This window comes from Aplysia californica, unplaced genomic scaffold (genome assembly GCF_000002075.1).
Source record: "Aplysia californica isolate F4 #8 unplaced genomic scaffold, AplCal3.0 scaffold00094, whole genome shotgun sequence".
NCBI classification, from domain to species: domain Eukaryota; kingdom Metazoa; phylum Mollusca; class Gastropoda; order Aplysiida; family Aplysiidae; genus Aplysia; species Aplysia californica.
Genome location: NW_004797364.1, coordinates 1,400,461 through 1,422,960, shown reverse-complemented (window position 1 = coordinate 1,422,960; position 22,500 = coordinate 1,400,461). Strand labels below are relative to the sequence as shown.

General features: G+C 38.3%; 2 protein-coding genes across 4 annotated transcripts in view; both read right to left on the bottom strand.

The window, feature by feature from the left end:
• Positions 1-8,016, bottom strand: part of LOC101845312 (coiled-coil domain-containing protein 13) — a 34,055-nt gene extending 26,039 nt beyond the window's left edge. The window contains exon 1 of the mRNA XM_013080665.2: positions 7,423-8,016. The gene's annotated coding sequence lies outside the window, so the exon portion shown is untranslated. The remainder of the gene's footprint in view (positions 1-7,422) is intronic.
• Positions 8,017-12,139: 4,123 nt separating this feature from the next.
• Positions 12,140-22,500, bottom strand: part of LOC101864679 (tenascin-R) — a 14,156-nt gene continuing 3,795 nt past the window's right edge. For 2 of the 3 annotated variants that reach the window (XM_035968885.1, XM_013080664.2), the window contains exon 2: positions 12,140-14,474. In XM_035968885.1, coding sequence (XP_035824778.1) covers positions 12,883-14,118 — 1,236 coding nt within the window. In that variant the 5' untranslated portion in view covers positions 14,119-14,474 and the 3' untranslated portion in view covers positions 12,140-12,882. Of the gene's footprint in view, positions 14,475-22,454 lie in introns of all 3 variants that reach the window. The other variant, XM_035968886.1, reaches the window with a different exon arrangement.

Sequence of the window (22,500 nt, the reverse complement as noted above, 5' to 3'; positions counted from 1 at the left end):
TTTTAGGGCAGCACAACAACCAAAAGAATACAACCAAAACTAAAAGTGTAACGACCGACTGCCAAAGTTTTCCCAAACAGCAGAAAGGCAAATTAATAAAGATACTTCCACATTTTTATGAACATATTTAGGTTTAGATGGAGTTTAGCCGTGTAGAGAAACCTATAAAATGCCACCACATGTAAAAAAAGAATAACGTGTGGGTTCCTATATTTTGGGATGCACAAAAAACCAAAAGACTACAACCATTACTAAAATGTAACGACCGACCTCCTAAGTACTTCAAAACAGCAAGGGACTAAAGGAATAAAGACACTTTCAGCTTTTTATAACAAATTTAAGTTTGGATATAGTTTAGCCTTGTAAAGAAACTTGTGAAATGTCACCACATGTGTTAACACAATCATGTGTTGGTCCCCACGTTTAGGCAGGCAGAGAAACTAAACGATTATAACCATTACTAAAAGTGTAGCGACTGACCAACCAATTTTTGTAAAACAGTAGATGGGCAAAGTAATAAAGATACTTCCAGCTTTTTCAAAACACATTTAAATTTGGATAAAGTTTAAAGGTGTATAGAAACCTATAAAATGCCACCACATGTGTAAAAAGGAATAGGTTGTTTGTTCCTACATTTAGTCAGCTAGAAACACTAAACGATTATAACCAAAACTAAATTGTAACGAGTGACCGCCCAATTTACTCAAAACAGTAAGAGGATAAAGAAATAAAGATAATTGCAGCTATTTATAAACATATTCAGATTTGGATGAAGTCTAACCGTATAGAAAAACCTATAAAAAGCCACCACTTTCGTAAAATAGAATGTGTTGGTTCCTATATTTAGGCATGCACAAAAACCTAACGATACAACCATTACTAAAATTGTAACGACCGACCGCCCAAGTACCTCAAAACAGTCGGAAGAAAAAGTAATAGAGATACTTTCAGCATTTTATAACACATCTAGGTTTGGATAGAGTTTTCCCGTGTAGACAAACTTATGAAATGCCACCATACGTATTGAATGAAACACAATAACATGTTCGTTCCTGCAATTAAGCACACTCAAAAACTAAAGGATTATAACCAATAATAAAAGTGTAACGACCGACAACCTAAGTTTTATAAAACAGTCGGAAGGCAAAGTAATAAAGATGCTTCCAGCTTTTTAAAACACATTTATGTTTAGATAGAGTTTATCCGTGTAGAGGAACCTATAAAGATATAACCGGTGAAAAACAGGATGCTGTGTTGGTTCCAGCAGTTAGACATACACAACATCTAAACAATTATACCCAATACAAAAAATGTAGCGACCGACCACCCGATGTTTTAAAACAGTAGAAAAGAAAAGTAATAAAGATACTTTCAGCTTTTAAAAAACACATTTAAGTTTAGATAGAGTTTAGCTGTGTAGAAAAACCTTTAAGATGCCACAAGATGCGTAAAAAAGAATAATGTGTTGGTTCCATGGCGTTCTTTACTAAAGTAAAGGCATTCACAAAATCTTTAAAATTACACCCAATTCTAAAAATGTAACGATCGACCATCCAATTTTTAAAAATCATTAGGAGGACAAAGTCATAAACATACTTTCAGCTTTTTGTAACACTTTCGATTTGGATAGAGTTTGGGAGTGCTGAACAACCTAAAAATGACTCTACATGCGCAAAAACACAATGCTGTGATCGTCACTATAATTAGGAATCAACAAAATATTAAAGATTATGATCAATACTAAAAGTGTAACGACCGACCGACCTCAAAACAGTCGGAAGACAAAGTAATATAGATACTATCAGCTTTTTATAACACATTTAGGTTTGGATAGAGTTTATCCGGGTAGAGAAACTGATGAAAAGCCACCACATGTGTTAAAACACAATAATGTGTTGGTTCTCACATTCAGGCAAGCACAAAAACTAAAAGATTACAACCATTACTAAAAGTGTAACGACCGACCGCTCAAGTACCTCACAACAATCGGAAGACAAAGTAATATAGGTACTTTCAGCATTTTATAATATATCTAGGTTTGGATAGAGTTTAGCTGCGTAGAGAAACCTATGAGATTCCATCACATGCGTAAAAAAGAATAATGTGTTGGTTCCTAAATTTCGGGAGGCACAAAAACTAAACGATTATAATCAATACACAAATGTCAACAACCGAAAACCCAAGTTACTCGAAACAGTAGGAAGACAAAGTGATAACGTTACTTCCATCTTTTAAAAACACATTTAGGTGACATAGTTTCACGTGTAAATAAAACCTATCAAGCCATAACCAGTGAAAAATAGGATACTGTGTTGGTTCCTGCAATTAGGCATACCCATAATCTTAAAAAGTATACCCAATTCTAAAAGTGTAATTGACCGATTTTGTAAATCATTAGGAGGACAAAGTTATAAATATACTTCCAGCATTTTACAACACTTTCAATTTGGATGGAGTTTGGGCGTGCTGAGAAACCTAAAAAATGCCACAACATTTGCAAAAATACAATATTGTGTTCGTCTCTACAATTAGGCATCAACAAAATATTTAAGATTATAACCAATGCTAAAAATGTAACAACCGACTGCCCAAGTTTTTCCAAACAGCAGAAGGGAAAAGTAATAAAGATATTTTCAGATTTTTATAAACACATTTAAGTTTGGATGGAGTTTAGCCGTGTAGAGAAACCTATAAAATGCTGTCACATGTAAAAAAGAATAATGTGTTGGTTCCTACTTTTAGGCATGCACAAGAACTGAAAGATTACCTCCACTACTGAAAGTGTAACGACCGACCGCCCAAGTACCTCACAACAGTCGGAAGATACAATAATAAAGATACTTTCAGCTTTTTATAACACATTTAGGCTTGGATAGCATTTAGCCGTGTAGAGAAACTTATGAAAAGCCACCGCATGTGTTAAAACACAATAATATGCTGGTTCTCATATTTAGGCAGACAGAGAAACTAAACGATTATAACCAATACTAAAAGTGTAACGACCGACCATCCAATATTTATAAAACAGTAGAAGGGCAAAGTAATAAAGATACTTTCTGCTTTTTAAAAACAAATTTAGGTTGGGATAAAGTTTAGCTGAGTAGAGAAAACTATAAGATGACACCACATGCGTAAAAAAGATTAATGTGTTGGTTAATAAATTTAGGAAGGCACAAAAACTAAACGATGACAACAAATACTGAAATTGTAACAACCGACCACCCAAGTTACTCGAAACAGTAGGAGGCTAAAGTAATGTAGATACCTTTAGACTTTTGTAACACATTTAGGCTTGGATACAGTTTTGCCGTATAGAGAAACTTTTGAAATGCCACAACATGTGTTAAAACACAATAGTGTGCTGCTTCCCACATTAAAGTAGACAGAGAAACTAAATGATTTTAACGAATACTAAAAGTATAACGACCGACCACCCAAATTTTATAAAACAGTAGAAGGGTAAGGTAATAAAGATTGATCCAGCTTTTTAAAAACACATTTAGGTTTTGATAGAGTTTATTGTGTTGAGAAACTGATGAAATGCCACCACATGTGTTCTGCGTAACACAATAACGTGTTTGTTCCTACAATTAGGAACCCACAATAACTAAAAGACTATAACAATATTAAAATTGTAACGACCGACCACACAAGTTACTCGAAGAAGTAGGAAGACTATGTTTTAAAGGTACTTCCAGCTTCTAAAAAACTCATTTAGGTGATAGAGTTTAGCCGTGTAATAAAACCTATAGAGCCATAACCTGTGAAAAACAGGATACTGTGTTGGTTCCTACAATTAGGCATACACAAAATCCTAAAAATTATATCCAATTCTAAAAGTGTAACGACCGATCACCCAATTTTGTATAAAACAGTAGGAGGGCAAAGTGATAACGATACTAACAGCTTTTTATAACACTTTTAATTTTGATACAGTGTATTGTGTAGAGAAACTGATGAAATGCCACCACATGTGTTTTGAAAGAGTTTAGCAGAGTAAAAAAAAACTAACAAGCTATAACTGTCTTGTTAACAAACAGGACACTGTGTTGGTTCCTACAATTAGGCATACACAGCATTTTTTATAATTATACCCAATTCTAAAAGTGTAACGACCGACCACCCATTAAAAAAAAATAATTAGGAGGACAAAGTCATAAACATACTTCAAGCTTTTTATAACACTTTCGATTTGGGTAGAGTTTGAGCGTGCTGACAAACCTTAAAAATGCCACCACATGTGCAAAACACAATATTTTGTTCGTCACTACAATTAGGCATCAACAAAATATTAAACATTATAACCAATACTAAAAGTGAATCGACCGACCACCCAAATTTTATAAAAGAGTAGAAGGACAAAGTAATAAAGATACATCAAGCTTTTTAAAAACACATTTAGGTTTTGATTGAGTTTAGTGTATAGAGAAGCTGATGAAATGCCAACATGTGTTGTGTTATAACACAATAACGTGTTCGTTTCTACAATAAGCACCCACAAAAACTAAAAGATTATAACCAATATTAAAATTGTAACGACCGACCACCCAAGTTACTCAAAACAATAGGAAGACAATGTTATAAAGGTACTTCCTGCTTTTAAAAACACATTTAGGTGATAGATTTTAGCTGTGTAAAAAACATATAAACCTATAACCTGTGAAAAACAGGATAATGTGTTGGTTCCTACAATTAGGCATACACAAAATCTTAAAAATTATAACCAATTCTAAAAGTGTAACGACCGGCAACCCAATTTCTGTATAACAGTAGGAGCAGAATGTAATAAGGATACTTACTGCTTTTTATGACACATTTAGGTTTTGATAGAGTTTATCCGTGTTGAGAAACCTATAAAATGCCACCACGTGCTTAAAAAAAGAATAAAATGTTGGTTCCCACATTTAGGCAGGCACAGAATCTAAACAACTATAACCAGTACTAAAATTATAACGACTGACCACCCAAGTTACTCAAAACAGTAGGAAGATAATTTTATAAAGGTACTTCCAGCTTATCAAAACACATTTAGGTTATACAATTTAGTCGTGTAAAAAACCCTATAAAGTTATAACCTGTGAAAAACAGGATACTGTATTGGTTCTAACAATTAGGCATACACAAAATCTTAGAAATTAAATCCTAATTCTAAAAGTGTAACGACCGACCATCCATGTGTAAAAAAGAATAATATGTTGGTTCCTACTTTTTGGCAGGCACAACAACTAAAAGATTACAAACATTACGAAACGTGTAATGACCGACCGCCCAAGTGCTTCACAACAGTCGGAAGACAAAGTAATAATATAGATACTTTCAGCTTTTTATAACACATTTAGGTTTGGATAGAATTTAGCCGTGTAGAGAAACTTATGAAATGCCATCCCATGTGTTAAAACACAATAATGTGTTGGTTCTCACATTTAGGCAGACAAATAAACTAAACGATTATAACCAATACTAAAAGTGTAACGACCGGCAACCCAATTTTTATAAAACAGTAGAAGGGCAAAGTAATAAAGATACTTCCAACTTCTTAAAAACATATTTAGGGTTTGGATAGAGATTAGCCGTGTAGAGACACCTATGAGATGGCACAACATGCGTAAAAAAGAATAATGTGTTTGTTTCTAAATTTAGGCAGGCACAAAAACTAAACGATTATAACCAATATTAAAATTGTAACGCCGACCACCCAAGTTATTCGAAACAGTAGGAAGACAAAGTTATAAAGGTACTTCCATCTTTTAAAAACACATTTAGGCGATAGAGTTTAGCCGTGTAGAGAAACCTATAAAGCTATAGCCTGTGAAAAACAGGATACTGTGTTGGTTCCTACAATTAGGCAAACAATTTTTTAAAAATTATTCCCAATTCTGAAAGCGTAACAACCGATCACCCATATTTTGTAAATCATTAGGAGGACAAAGTCATAAACATACTTCCAGCTTTTTATAATACTTTCGATTTGGACAGAGTTTGGGCGTGCTGACAAACCTAAATTATAATTTATTAATTCATTTATTTTCTATTGAAGGCGTTTCATGCCCTTATCGACACAGTTTAGATCATTTTCGAGGAGGGCGTTGACCTTAGCTGTCACGGCCAACCCAGGCTGTGACTACTCTGAGGGATACGATGTCACAACAAACAGACCGATACACTTGTCACTGTACTCGATAAAAATTCGCCCCATACGGAAATCGAACTCGGATGTACCGCTTGCGACAGCAAAGCGACTAACCGCAACACCACAGGTGCCGGTTCAGAGAGTTCAAGCCAAAAATAGGTTGGGTTTATTTTTTTTAGGCGCTCGCAAGTGCATAAGGTCACATTATGAGGACGTTGGACACATTAAGCATTTTCAGTTTGGTAGAAATTAATTTTGAATTTTGTCCATGTGGCGGCCAAAGCCTACTCTTATCAATTTTAGAACCACCAAGGATCTTTAACGTACTGAACTTGCACACGAGACCTCCGAGATTTTTTTCACCCTTATCCAAGAAGGCTAGGTGTTCAAACTTACCTACCCTACAACTACATGTATCAGGTTTCAGGGATGTTGCTGAAAGACAGCAGTAAGAATGAGCCAGGGAAGGGAGTAGCAGTAGAAGGGCAGCTGAAAGAGTCAGGAGCACAGAGGAGAGGGAAAAACGAAACGGAGGGGGGGGGGGGGGGGGGCTGGAAGTGGAGACGAAAGCACCCGACAGAACATGGTTAGAGAGCAGGAAAGGAGATTACAAGAGAATTTTATTATTTTTGAAGGAGAAAATGTTCCGTCCCTCTCAGGTTCCGGGTTATAGAATGAGAGGCGAACACCGTGTTTCTAGTTCTAGACCACGAGAGCCCACCCCTCCCCCCCCCCAACAAAAAAAAGTGTTTGAGCTTTAATACGTCACCAGTCCACGAAATAGATGAACAAGTCACCCCCTGGCAAAACTACATTTCAATGAAGTCAAATACAACTACAGAGTAATAATTAAAAAAACAACAAAAACAACAACAACAACAACAACAACAACCCAAGAACAAAAAGCTGCACAACTTGTTTTGTAATATCTTCCCCCATACTGAAGTTTTGCGTTTCAGATTTGAAAATAATATTTGGAAGCCAAAAGGAATTCTTCTGATATTCATTTTAGATAAGTCCATTAATTGATTTTGCTCTACTCTATATAGCGCTTAAAAAAATAATTTTCAACATTGTCCCCATTTTTGTAGAATGGCGCACCAATTCGTATGAGGCCTTCCGCTAAAAGTTACCACAATCGCGCCATATTGCAAGCTACAACAGTCAAACAAGTCAAAAGAAGTCTGCAGATATTATTTTTCTCAAATTTCGTTTGCCTGTTGAGATCATGGTTAAGTTCAGTGAAGAGTCGAGAACTTTTCGTATTGAACATTAGCTCTCCACATACTCACCATCCCTGACATTTCGTAAGTTCTGCACAGGACAAGGAAAAAATGCTTGGGTACCAACAAGACCTTTGGTGTCATGAGTAGAGAAGTTCCGTCAGTTTGGATCTATAGCGAATCAGAAGTAAAAATGTCCTTAAAAATGACCACTTCAGGTCGAATTCGCACCATTCGCAGATCTTTAAAAAACATCACCAGGGTGCAATGTCCGTAGACGATTTGCAGCTAGGACTTTCCTACACCTCAACAGTCTGCATTCTCTTGGCAGATCTTAACTGACGACTGTACCATGTTCATCCTCGCCAGGCCGAGATGACATGGATCCGAGCATGGCAATGTGTTCATGACTCCTCGATTGTCTTGAAAAGTGGGATCATTTCCTCGATGACATTTGGTTTAGAGCAAAACACATGTTCACCCTGCAGGATATATGTTAACTCAAAAAATACTGTTCATTGTTCACCCACTCCCTGTTGTCTCTAAAATCCACTTTATACAGAATATTACTTCTGTACAGTGTATGTGGCTTTAAACACTCATGTTTTAGCAGGCCCTTTTGTTTGGGTGCCACTGAACAGTCCAAAGGAGGGCATGTAGAGAACTGCTTCTGGGAATTTCAAAATGAAATCGTTAGTTCTTTAAACTCTGTAAAATAAATTAAATATTGTTTAAATGTTACAGGGATGAAAAAATAAATGTCAAAGAGAAAATAAAAAATAAGTCAACCAATCTTTTCACAACTTCCTCTAAAAGAGTAAAAAAAAAAAAAGGGTGAACTTTGCGTTCTTGGGTGCTTTTATCTTTAAGCCATTTTCGTTTTCAAAATAAGTTTCTTTTTCGTGGATTTTGTGTCAAACAAATTCTTTTTTAATGAAATATGTCTGTCAAGACGTCTTCCGTCTAAAACAACCACTTTTCACCTCGACAGTGGCTGGCCGTCTCTGGTAGTTAAACTGTAAACGGTAAGCATCTGTTTATGTTGGTGTGTAGAGAGTTGTCGTCTGCAATGGTAAGGACATTTCGGCGCTCAACACAAGAGGTCTCTAATTGAATTGGTCGCTTTTAAGCACAAGGGGGTTAACCCGAAAAGACTTTTTTGAAAACATCGAAGGTAAGGTTTTTGCCCCTTGTTCAGTTTCTTTAAAAGACAAGGAGAGTTTCTCTATAGCCAAACATGAAACAAATAATACATACCAATGAAACCAAACTTCTCCTATAGATAGGGCAATGTCCACTTTTGGTGTAGGTCAAGATTTCTAGAAACCCCCGAAATCTGGGTTAGCCTTTTATCGTGCTTGGAAAAAGTGTGGAGCTGTCACATTATCGGATTGGACTAATTAGTACTACAATGACCTTATGCAGTTATATAAAAAAACAACTGCATAAGGTCATATGAACGCCAAGGGGTGTGTCAACAGAGAAGTCTTTACAGGGAATCGGACTTACTCTGCTCACCTCTCTAGCTTCAACAGCACAAGGTCTGCTTCGACTATCAAGGCACCCCGGAAATAGCAGGTCACAAGAGAGTGACAAAATACAAAAGAAGTAGAGGAAATAACAATAGTAAGGATTAGGAAAGAAAAAGCAGCAGTTCCCTATTGCAGATCAGGCAGTTATGAGCGTGACAAGATGAATCAGCCTATTTACAATTCTACTATGCTTGAACGAGAAATTCCTTTGGGAATGGCCTCAAGACACTACAGTCAGTGGCACTGCCCAGGAGCGATTTATATATATATATATATATATATATATATATATATATATATATATATATATATATATATATATATATATATATATATGCTACATATATGGGTGTCTGTATGTGTATGTGTGTGTGTGTGTGTGTGTGTGTGTGTGTGTGTGTGTGTGTGTGTGTGTGTGTGTGTGTGTGTGTATGTGACAATATATGTAATATTATGTGGGTGTGAGACATCGTGGTGAAATCAAGTCGAGATAGTGAATTCGAAGATACCGGCATTTCCCCGCCAGTTTGACCATTTTTTACTCTGGAACTTTTTTTCCCAACACGTTTTATGTCCTTTTGAAAACATATTAGATCTATATCTGTGTGGCTTTTACCGCAGAAAAAAAATGATGATTTAAGGCACAACAAATGCACATTTTCAGTCTCTAAATCTAAGTACTCTCAAGCTTTTGAAATAAATAAACTTTGGAGGCCATTTTCTCGCCAATTTTACTTCCGAAACCAGACAACCCACCTCCTTCAATCACAAATATCTCGATTTTTATTTAAGTTTGATGTTTATTTCTTTTTCAAATGAACAGGCTTTAAGATGACATCAATAACTCCACATACCCAGCATTGACGAGCGCACGATTTTATTGTGTCACGATGCTGTGGAATCCGGCGCTCGTCAATTTTTGCGCTTGTTGAGTTATTGGTGTTTCATCTTCTGTTGCCGTTAAGCGTCGAGTGGAGATGTATTTTTCTAAGGTAGGCTAGCTCCGTAGCTCTTTCAGTCGTGATGTTTTGTTTTCTTAGGAGTTATTGGTATCATCTAAAAACATATTCATTTGCCTTGTTTTCTATTTAAAAAAAGTACTCATCCATCTTGAAAAGAAGGTGAGATATTTGCTATTGAAATAGGTGAGGGTAGCCTGGTTTCTGAGGTTAAATTAGCGAGAAAATGGCAGCCATAGTATGGTAACTAGAAAACTGTAATTTTATGCCTTCATATTTTGTGCGCATTTCAGTGATATTAACATGGAAATGTGTTTTTGTATGGAAATAAAAGGCGTTGAGCCAAAATCATAAAATAAAACCAAACCAAACTAAAACAAAACAAAAATCTTCAAAAATTGCCTGACTGGAGGAAAAATGCGTTTCTTCGATTTCATTATTTTGACGAGTGCTTGATTACACCTTGGTACTTCACATATTATATGGACGGTGTGAGACGTTTGAGTAAGATATTACATACCGAAGAGTTTCTCAGTTTTTCCCATGGTATGTGGTGTTGCATAGGCTACAAACGAAGGTTTTACCAAAAACTGAGTCGACTGTGCCGTAAATACCTACTCCATCAATCAATTAATCAATCAAAAGGGCGAACGTTACTTTAACCTTTATAATGTCTGAGAAGTGACTCAAGGAATAGGTTTGTTATGTTTGTGGTATTGTGTATCATTCATGCATTTATGGCGTTGGCGACCCAGTGATTAGGCTCTCGGACTCGCTACTGTAAGGTAATGGGTTCGAATCCAGTCAGGAGCCCGGTGTTGTGTATTTGTGAAAGACACTTTACACGAATTTTCTTCACTTCACCAATATGGGAATGGTTACCCGGCTATAAACAGCAAAAGATCTTGTCAGGTTGGTAGTGCTTGAACATGTGCAATCCGCAGCTTGCTCTGTATGCTTATCAGGAAGTCCACAGTGTTTTTGAGCGTTCTAGGGACTTCATTGGGTAATAATACAGTCGAAACTGCTATAATAACGGCCACCTGTAGAAGACAATCATTTGAAAACAAACGGCCACTACCCATTCCTTCCCCTTGTGAATTAAAAAAAAAAAACAACAATATACTGACATGGTGTAAAAAGGCCACCTGTCTAAGACGGCCACAATTCTCCTCGACAATGAGAGGCGGTTTTAGACGGTTTCGACTGTTAGTTGTAAAGCGCATAGACATGCTGTAAAGCTGTAGAGCATAGATATGAGCAATATCAGTGCAGATAATAATAATGATGATATTGTTATCATCATCATCATCATCATCATCATCATCATCATCATCATCATCATCATCATCAACATCATCATCATCATCATCATCATCATCATCATCATCATCATCATTATTATTATTATTATTATTATTATTATTATTATTATTATTATTATATTTTATTATTATTATTATTATTATTATTATTATTATTATTATTGTATTATGTAGTTATGTACACCATTGTAGAACAAACTTCCAAAAAGAAAAATCGATCAAGTGAATATTGATCTTTTATTCTTTTTTTAAGAGCGAAGGAAAATAGATCTCACTATATATTTAAACAATTCTAAGTGTGTGAGAACTATTTCATATTTCTTTGTAAGATTTTGACTTTAAATATCAACAACGTTTTAAAAACAGTAATGTCTTATATTATGTGACCCATCACAAACGCCCCCTGTCTATGGAGCGTGCAATAGAATGATCTGTTTTAGCTCTTCTCGGGAAATCGGTTAGCTTGGCGTGTGGAAACTCTTGTCAAGTCTGGTTCTTTGATGTTGACTTGACAAAGGCCGGAGACGTCCGCTTAGAGATGGTTCAGAAATTTCAAAGTTGATCAGACGAGTGCTGGGCTGCAGCGGAAATATCATCTTGACCTTTACGGCTTGAATAGTTTCTACTGTAAACACCTACAAAATGAACTTATTTCACGGCAACCTTTCCAAGACAATCACCTGTACAAACAACCACTTTCAACTCTCCCCTGGCTTTTTATTTTTGTCATAATGACACTGTCCCAGACATTCACACCGGTGTCTGTGGTGTAGCGGTTTGGTGCTTCGCTGTCGCTTGCAGGAGACCCAAGATCGATTCCCGAGTGGGGAGAAATTTTTATCGAGTGTCTCTATCTTTCACCTGGGATGTTGTATTCCTCTCAGCCAGTTTGGTCCTGACAGTCAGGAAGCCTGTCTCCTAAATGATCTAAATTGTGTTGAAGGAAGTGTGAAAATAACTACATTCAATATCAAATCATTAAAGACATTTATTTTTCTAAGATAATAAATTTTCTCTTCGACGCTAGATAATCGTTTTGGACAATTTCGAGTGCACTCTTTCTTACCGAACATCTTAAGCAGATTCAGTACCTTATAGTGAATATCTAATCTTATTTCTTTAAATACAAGCAGAAATAGAATGGACGCGATTTCTGTCCGATGCGTAAATCATCTTCCCGCTTTAAGTATTACTAAAATATTTGTGAACATGATATTTTGATTAAAAGTGTTACATGATTACCTTATAACATCCACAAAAAAAATTAAAATAAAAAATAAAAAATCAGACATTGAGAAAGGAAAGGGGTAAGGATCTGATTCAGGAACAAGATTTTACAAGATTTTGTAAAATTATTTATAGGACTGATAAAAGTAGGGCTACAGCAAGAACATTGCAAGAAAACAAAATCATTTCGTGTGCATAACCTTCGTTTTGAATTTTAACTGAACGACTTACTTGGTTGTGACATGAGGTCATTTGGATGCTTGGACTTTTATTTTTGTTGTTGTTTCTTAAGACATGTAGGATACATTCCAAGAACGATGAGATACATTCAGATTTCGACTTTCAGCCGTCGAGCGATATATTAACTCTGTGGATTCATCTTTCCTACTGTAATCATTGCCCCCAGCCCCCATGTCAAACCGCTCTGTCTAAGAAAGAAGAAAAAGAAAAAGAAAAGAAATGTCTGAAGAAGAAGGATTGGGCCGTTCAAAGTCTCTGGTAAAAGTACACATCAAGGTGAGCGAAGAGATTTTTGTAAGACGAACCGTCAGAAAAATCTAAGCCCTTCAACAGCAGGTGACCTGGGTTTTGAGGACCTGGTCTAGCAGTGTAGCTCCAACCCAGAGGGTTGCAATCCGGATCGCAGTCGGTGAACCACCAGCCAGACCCAGCCCTCGACGCGCAGGAGTCGCCTGGGTTTAGATCGTGATCAGCGTCGAAGGTAGAAAAGGGGGTTTGGCTCACTTTAGACAAGCAGTCACCGAGCCTGTTTGATTCGCCCACGGCGGATGAGAAAGTGGGAGTGGTAAAGTCGTAATCCCACGTAACGCCCAGCGCGTACTTCGTGGATGGACCCCCAACAAATACATTCTTGTATCGCACCATAGAGGAGGCGTACATTTGAAAGTCCAGGACAATGTCGATGCTCAGTATACTCAATCCGGAGGCCGTTACCGCGTGGATGTTTTCGAGACCAAGCCAAAAGTTTTGATCGGACGGTAAGCCAAAACCAAGCACGTAGTCTTCCCATGTGCGATTAAAAGACATGTTCCCATGGCTTAGGGCAATGTAAGTGTTGGCCCCAGGCTCTTTAGACATCAACTGGCATCTAACGGTTATGATTCGATGGAGTTTCATGGACACTACGTGGTACCCGTCGGGGTATAAACCAACGAGCTGGGAGCATTTAGAAGCAAGCATCTGACAGTTCACACCAATCCAACCACCGGTACATTGACAGGATTCGGTTGACTGATTCCATACTCCTGCGTTCAAACAAACTTCCTGAGGAAGAGCACTTGGCGCAAAACCAAGGTTCTTCCCGTAGAAGGGCAGACGAAGCCACTGGGGGTCATCGTCAACAGAACACGTATCGGCAGACAGACATTCCTGGTAGTGATAGCACTGCCCCTTTTCGTCCATTGCCACTCCCACGCAAACGTCGGCTCTGGCGCAAAGTCTGGCACACGACAGAAGACCCTGCTGTTCTGTAGGGAAAGCCTTGGCTTCACAGGATAAACTACGCGGCGTATAACCCCGACATGGCGTTCCCCTTGTAAAGTACACAGCGGATGTGCGGCGGTGGGACAGCAGTAGTATGAACAGTATTAATATTCTCGTCTTTTGCCGGCATATGGTTGTTTCTAAAATCGCCATGGTCGTTTGCCTTTTACTACGGGCTGTACAACGACTCATTTTCAAAGACGTTTTTCTCTTGAACATCAGCGACTTACGTGAAGAACGTCCGTCCGTCTCCCCTCCCCAACACACGTCGCTCGACAGCGGTATAACTTCGGTTTGTTTCCTTTCAAGCTGCTTTCATTTTCCCCTGTCTTTCTTAGTGAGATTTTAATGTCGTTCCAGAAAATACATTCTGAGAAAAAGAATCTCTCAATTGCCTTAAAGTCTTTGTGTACTGAAATCTGCTGACTCTACAGAAGAATAGAAGACTAAAAGAAAAGAAAAGAAAAGAAATAAACAAGAAATAAAAACCAAAGAAGAAACCGTTCTAAAGACAGATTGCCCTTTGGTTCAACATATGATCCATCTTCGAGACATTCGTCTTGTGTGAATCCATTCTGTGGAAGAAAAAAAGAAAAATACATGATCAATAGCCTACATGTTTGCCCGTGACGAGTTTTTTGTCTAAGTAAGAGATTTTGCAGCACTAGAAACACAAATATGTCTCAAAAGTGTTGATGACTAGAGGTATAACTTAAGAGTAACATAGGAAGAAAGAAGGAGAAGAAATAAGGACGTTGTATGTTTGATTGAAAAAAAAGGAGGAAACCATCAGAACACTCGCCGACTACAGACCCAGTGATCCAGATTCGAGTACGAGCAACGATTGCGTATATAAAACGATCGTTCGAATTCCTCTTTTTCAGATACTAAAGATGGTGATATTTAATTCATTAAAAAATGATAATCATTATTATTTTCCTTTGATACCATAATTTTAGGGCCTGTCGTTTCTTATATAAAAAAGAATAATTTCTTTTTGAGAAACGAAGCAAACTATTTTACCAGTGCCAGTGGCCTCACAACCTATAACAAAGCCCGAGGAAAGTCAAGGATCATTTCGAGTGGAGGGCGAACATTTTGTTTCTTTTGTGCTATTTTTGATGCTTAGTGTGTGTTAGTTTGAGTAATACTTTTTGGCACTAGCAGCACGAACAGGTCACAATTTAATCCCTTCACTGCTAGGCTCGAGAACGTAGTAATGAAGCAAGTTTTCGAGTAAAAGCGCTTTCCTGCGTTTAATAATCTTAGTTTATTGAGATAAAAATCATCGTAGGCTGCTTTTTTTGGGTTTAATTTGTTGGAGTTTGGTATTTTCGTTGTCCTCTCTTCACCGACTGGCCAAAAATGTGATGTTCACACATACAGGAGTAATGAAGCCGAGCAATCGGCCACCCTCCCCAAGTGATATTTCCTGCTCGCAGTGTGAAATTATTACACGGGAAGCTTACCGAATTTTTAAACATCCTTATAATTTTCGTCAAGCGAAAAATGAATCGCGGAGTCAATAACTCGCTCGGGGAAACTCGGGGAGGACTCGGGGAGTTTCAGAAATAGCTCGGCGTGCAAAGTTGCATACGTTGCCTAGTACAGTGACACGGCCAACTAGATTTGAATGGTAGCCGAGTTAAATTTCATTCTTTGCGGGTTAAAATATTGCTCGCCGTGTAAAAATCTCGCACGGGGAGTCTGAGTTACTCAAGCACGGCGTGCAAAAGTTGACACGACGAGCATGCTCCAATTTGGTTAAGTTCCAGAAGTTCTTTCGAATCCGTTTCTGCAAAAACACCACCATCAAATCCTGCTCCAGTGGCACCAACATTGACATAGATGAATTTGTCATTGGCATCCACAAGTGCCAAGAGGACTATGGAGTAGAACCCCTTTTGTTGAAGTAAAGGGATCCAGAGTTAGAGGGACATCAGATAGCCATATGTTTTCCATCCAAAGCTCCAATATAATGTGATAGATTCCACTTGGTTTCAAATTCTTCTGCAATAGTCTGTTGTTGTAGGTAGAACAAGGACTTCATCACAATATACATCAATGATAGCTTGACAGATTTCAGGGATGAAACTACAGATAGTGTTGCAGGCCCCTCTGAAGCAATACTGTAAAGATCTGTAACTATTTCCAGTTGCCAGGAATCAAAGAGTGGCAGCCAGCTTGATGTCAGGTTCCAGTGACTGCCTCCACAAAGTGTTTGCTTTGTGGATGGTGGGGCCAATTTTCTCCCGTACTTATTGACTTTACTTTTTTACTCTTTTCTTCCGCTTGTACTGTAGGTGTCGCGTGGAGATGCAGGCGTCTGTCTGAAGCAAGGCGAGTGGCCTGTAGGAGGGGCATCACGTGAGCTCTGAGGGTGTCTGCAACAGATTAACTCCGGCATCACCTTGGTCTTCCTCTTGCTCTCCAGCCAGAATATTTGATGTTATATGCCCTCAGAGCTGGTTGGTTTGAGGGCATTCGTGTGAGGTGTCCGAACCACTTGATCTTTTCTTTTTTAATGTGTGGTAGGACTGTTGTTGCTCCTACCGTGTCACTTATGGTTTCTTTAAAAAAAAAAAGGTCTCTTCTTGTTAACTGCTCTTATTAAACATTTAATCTCGCATGTGACCAGCTTCCTCTCTAGGGCTTTTGTAAGGGACCTTTTCTGGCACTGATATGTGAGTGTTGGCAGGAAAATGGCGTTGATGAGCTTCTTGGAAAAACTCTGGAGAAACTCTGGAGAAACTCTGAGGAAGTTCCTGAAGGATGCCACATTTTTAACTTGCAGTTCAGCCATCAGCTCCTCAAACTGTCCGTACATGGGGTATTCTTATGAGCCATGGTCTAACCCAACAGGTCCTCCCCCTCCTCTTCTTCTCCTCTTCTAGCACCAGCACAACAGCAAGGGCACCATATGTATACATGAAGTACGCATCCATCGTCTGTGTCACATGAGACATGTTGAAAGAATGAACACAAACATTTTGCCCCCCTCTCTATCAAAAAGAGATTGCACGCCAACTAACTCGGCGACGGGGCGGCAAGATAGTCAGCATGGTTGGCGAGTTTGTCGGCGTGTGAAATTTTACTTTCCGCTTCGTTTCTTGGCTCTGCAAGCTGCCAGGATTCAAACTAATTGCTCGGAAGACGCTCAGCGAGATGCTCGAGGCACTAAATTTTTTTGTTCGGCGAACTTCTCCCCGAGTGCTCGCGGACACAATGATGCCAACAGTCATGGCCAGATGCTCATCTCGATTAAACCCGAATTTGGCATTATCTTATCGGGAATCGCTCGTCGACTCTTCTCCTGTACATGTGAACACTGCATAACCATCAACACTCTGAACCCTACAACGAAAGGGACATGGGCTGATCTCGTAGACACAACCTTTGTGTTTACAAAACTTTGCCTTAACCTGCGGACTCTCAAACTGCTTTTCCCCTCAGCCCCTCGAACTTGCTGGGTTAAGTCAGAAAACTTTATTACCTACCCTAAAAGTGATAAAGGGGGGGGGGGAGGCTGGTTCATAAACCTACTTCGGTAGCTATGGCCTGTTTCGATGAAGCCTTATAGCAAGGAGGTACAACAGGAAAACATATTATGTAAAATGTAACTTTATTTTTTTTGTTTAAGTCTGCGGTTGCCATGGTAACGACCGCCATATTGAAAATAAACAGTTTTCATAAAAGTAAAAATGATTTTTATATTTATTAACCAAATTTGTTCAAATTTGGTACATTGATAGATATACTCAATATAAAATTTCATACAGTTGGGATCTTGGATATTTTGATTAGGAAAAAAGTTAGAGATGAATAATGACCTACCCCGTCATGCCTCTGAATTTGATTACATATTCATCCATGTAATTCACTCATAAATTTCATGAATGCATCAATTTTATTTTCCACCTGTATAAAGTTAGGTTATGGTATAAATAACAAGCCTTGAACATTTCATTGGAAGCAAAAAGAAAATGAAAAAGTAGATGAGAAAAAACATTTTAAAATGGACGTTTTGCGAAATAAAACCCCCCGACATTCCGTTACATAATAGGCAAAATGAAAGTTCTTGGACAAAAAATCTGAAAGATGAAGATTGTAACACGAAGAGCAAGCACTTTGTAGACTTACAAGTGATTGGAGTATTATAATGTGTAAAAAGTCCGTATACCATAAATTGACCAAAAAATCGTCAATTTAAAACCAGCCCCCCCCCCCCCTCCCTTAAAAAGAAAACATCTAGTCTAAATGTGCAGATATGCAAAGGCTAGGTTGCAAAAGGTAGTACATTTTAATTAACCTACTGTGATTATTCATGGCGTATGCAACTGAACAACACCCATATAAAGTGAAAGAGTTTGTTGATCTTGAATAATTCATTAAATCTAATAAATTTAAGTTCTCGCACCAGCAACACTTTCTAATCTATTGTGTTCCTTGTGGGCACAGCAGTGGTAGTACCATAGCCAATAGCGTGTTAACTGAGGCGTAGTTACTGCTAACTGTCGGCAAGGGTGGGGTGGGGGTGGGGGGGGGAGTAACGGGGGCATGAGGAGTTGGGAATGTGAGGGAACGGGGAAATAGGGTGAGGGTTTAAGGTAGGGAACGGGAGGAAGGGTTGGGGAAAAGGGTTAAGGAGTAAAAAAAAGGGGGGGGGGGGGAGGGAGGGTGGAATGGATGATGGGTTTTTGGTGGGGTAGAGGGATGAGGAGAGACGAGTTAGTGGTGGGGGAGATTGGGATTATCTATCTATATAGTAATAATAATGAAGATCATCTCTATGGCGCCCATTCCCGTGTAAACACTGCTCTAGGCGCTGTACATAAATGCATGTACGAACAATATTCACGCACGCAATACTCACACACACACACACTAATACACACACACACACTAACACACACATACACACACAAACACACACACACACACACACACACACACACACTCACGCATACATTACATGCACACATGTGCACACACATGCACGCCAAACACACGCACCCCCCCCCCCCCCCCCACACACACCACACACACACGCGCGCGCGCACAACACACACACACACACACACATACACACACACACATCTACTTGCTTATCACACGCGCACGCTTAATCATCGTTACGAAATGAGCACATACACATACATAATAGAATGATATACACAATGCAATTCTCAAAATACTTAAATGAAAACATAATATAGTACTGGTCATGAATCTACTGACATAAAATATTGTTATTAACTTTATGTGTCTTTAAAGATTTTTAAACATTTAGACTCAGATGTTGTCTCAAGGGTTGGGGAAGAGAGTTCCAAACTGATTGCGCAAGGTGGGCAAACGATCTTTCAGCTAATTTTTAACCCCCCTTTTCTTGGTACTCTTAAAAGATACTGATCGCCTGCTCTTAGTGATCTAGATGGAGCATAAATCTGGATGAGATTACTAAGATATGAGGAAGCTTTGTTATTGACACATTTATGGCATAATAATATAGCAACTTTATATGACATTCTAGCTGACACGGGAAGCCAATGCAACGTTCTTAACATGGGAGTAATGTGACCCCTCTTCTTTTTCTTTAGTACAAGCCTAGCAGCATGATTTTGAAAACGTTGTAAGTGAAGAGTGGTATTTGGTAGGTTAGCTAGTAAAGCATTGCAATAATGGATGCGTAAAAACAAGGAAGATGACACGAGCGTTTTCAACGAGTGTTCATTCAAAAACATAGACATATGACCAATTCTACGCCATTCACAAAATAAGATGGTACGTAAATAATTGATATGATGTTCCATTGGCAATTTTGAATCAAAATACACTCCCAGATTTTTTGCTTTATTAGTAAAATACAGTGATCTATCTATCTATCTATCTATCTATCTATCTATCTATCTATCTATCTATCTATCTATCTATCTATCTATCTGGAGGTGTCATTTCTGACTCAGAGGTTGACCTCTTGATGACCCCCCCATCTTTCACGGTCGCGAGCTGCCGTTGCACATTCGGCATATCCAAGCCAGTTATATATTATATATGGGATATGACACAGGAGTTCACTATTTGTTTAATCCAACCAAAGGGACTGACTCCGGCCTGGTAATGAAAGGGTAAAGGCCTTGCACTACCCACTTATGCAGCCTATCAATTTAAAGCTAATACATTCTGCATCATACTCTGACAAAGGCGTTCGCTTGTTCGTATAATCCAACCAGAGAGACCGGCATGGTAATGAACGGGTTAAAATATATGTAGGCCTACGTTAAGAGTTGCCCGTAATTCGGTCACTCAAAGCACACAAAAAAGTGTTCGAGTAGACGTGAGTGCTACGTCGCCATAACAGTGAAGGGAGAGTCAAAGATTAGACTGGGCGCTGTCATTTTCTTTCAATTGCTCAACGCGTCAACAATATGACTTAGTCGCTGTAGAATGACAGTGACGAAACGACGCCACATGCACTATTGGAAGATGTAGCTTTTTTTCTTATCACTCCGCCATTTGGTGTGTGGGTCTCATAAATGCTTTCTCTTTCTTTATGGAGGGACTAAAGCTTAAGTGTATAGCATTGCATTAAAAAAAACCCTTTTTACAATAGATTTCACACAATATGAAAAGGAGAGATCCAAAGGGAATATTTTATATGCACTGATTTATAAGAATTTGTTATCCTTCGTTGTCCCGAACAGAATTCTTGTTATTATGAAGACCATGTGTCTTTACTCCAAAATAGAAATACTATTATTAAAAGAATATAAATTGCTGCTCTTAGAACTGAATTTTCACTACGTACTTTTATATAGGCCTACTTCAACTACAGAGGGATCCCCCCAAAAAAAACCCAACTGTACAACTTTTTTTGTTAATATTTTCCTCGCCAATGAATTTTTGCGTTTCAAATTTGTAATCAACATTTGGAAGTCAAAAGGAATTTGTCTGATATTCATTTTAGATAAATCCACTGAATAATTTTGCTCTACATAGAGCGTAAAAAACAACCCATTTCAGCTATATCCCCATTTTCGTAGCATGATGCCCAAGTTTGCATTAGGCCTACCACAAAAAAAAATCCCAGCGATTGCGCCATATTGCAAACTACAGTAGTCTAACAGGTCAACAAAAGTTTGCAGATAGTTTTTATCAAGTTTCCTTTGCCTGCTGAGGTCATGATTAAGGTTAGTAAAGAGCAAGGAGCTTTTTGTATTGAACATTTCCTCACCGCCAACTCATTTTGTAAGTTTCGCACAAGATACTAAAATAATGTTAAAGTGTTCTTAAGGCCTTCTTTGATGTCAAGGGTGGAAATGGTTAGAACTTGTAGAGAATCAGAACAAAAATATTCCAGACAAAATGACAACTTCAGGTCAAACACATACCGTTTGCACCCGTTTAAGCGTCAATTCAGTAGATGGGCCCCATGAGACGTTTGTCCGTAGTGCAGCAGGGACTTTCCTAAATCTCAACTGTCCGCATTCTCAAAAAGCAGATCTCCATCTACGACTGTACCATTTTCCTTTTCGTGAAGCTATCAGAGGATAGCAATGTGTTTATGATTCCACGATCGTCTTGAAAAGCGTGAACATTACCTCTATGACACTTTGGTTCCTTGGCAAAGCTCATATTCACTTTTCAGGTTATATCAACTCCACAAATGCTGTCTATTTGGGGAACCTCACTCCCCCGCCCTATTGTCTCTAGACACAGCTCCATACTGTAAGATGTACAGTGTGTGTGGTTTTGAGCACTCATGGTTGAGTAGATCTTTGTGTTTGGCCACCACTGAACATTACGAACGACGAGTTAAAATGAGTCGAGTCTAAAGGAAGACATATAGACCATTGGTTCTCGAAATTCCAGAATTAAAAAGAATAATTTAAAAAACTCTGCAGGAGAAAAGAAATACTGTTTAACGTTTACAGGGATGGAAATATTTGTTTTTAAAAATAAAAGGAAAATAAAACAAAACAAACCAGTCATTTCAAGACTTTCCTTACACGATCTATTAAATTGGCGCATTTTGCATTTATAGGTGGTTTTTAATAAAAACCGTTTCCGTTTTCAAAAATAAGGTTCCTCTTTGTAAATTTTATGTCAAACAAATTCCTTTTGAATGAATTGTATCTGTTCCAAATTACAACGTTCTAGTACAAATCTTGTTCGAGATATTTAGAAAAAAAGTTGTACAGGATTTAAAAAAAAATATCACCCTGTATTCTGACCTGCAAAGTGAAAATCAAGACCCCTGAAATGTATGTAAAAGCAACCAACTTGTGTCCTGCGCGCTCATGTGAACTTATTCGGTTTGGGAATGCCGTAAAAATCTTTTATCAAACAAGCAAAATAAGAAAAATGCAACTGACCACCCCCGTCTCCCATTTCCCACTAAATGTCCCGTCGTACGTGATGATTTTCCCTGCTCAAAGACATCCACGAATTGAACATGACATTATTGATGGGAACTTGGCAGAAACGTCTCACTGGGCCTCATCAACTTTAAAACAAAGTGGGGGAAATGTTAAGCCTACATAATGTGGAAGAACTACCTTTTGTTGACAATAGGGATGTCCAAGCTGAGACTTCGAGTGTCGG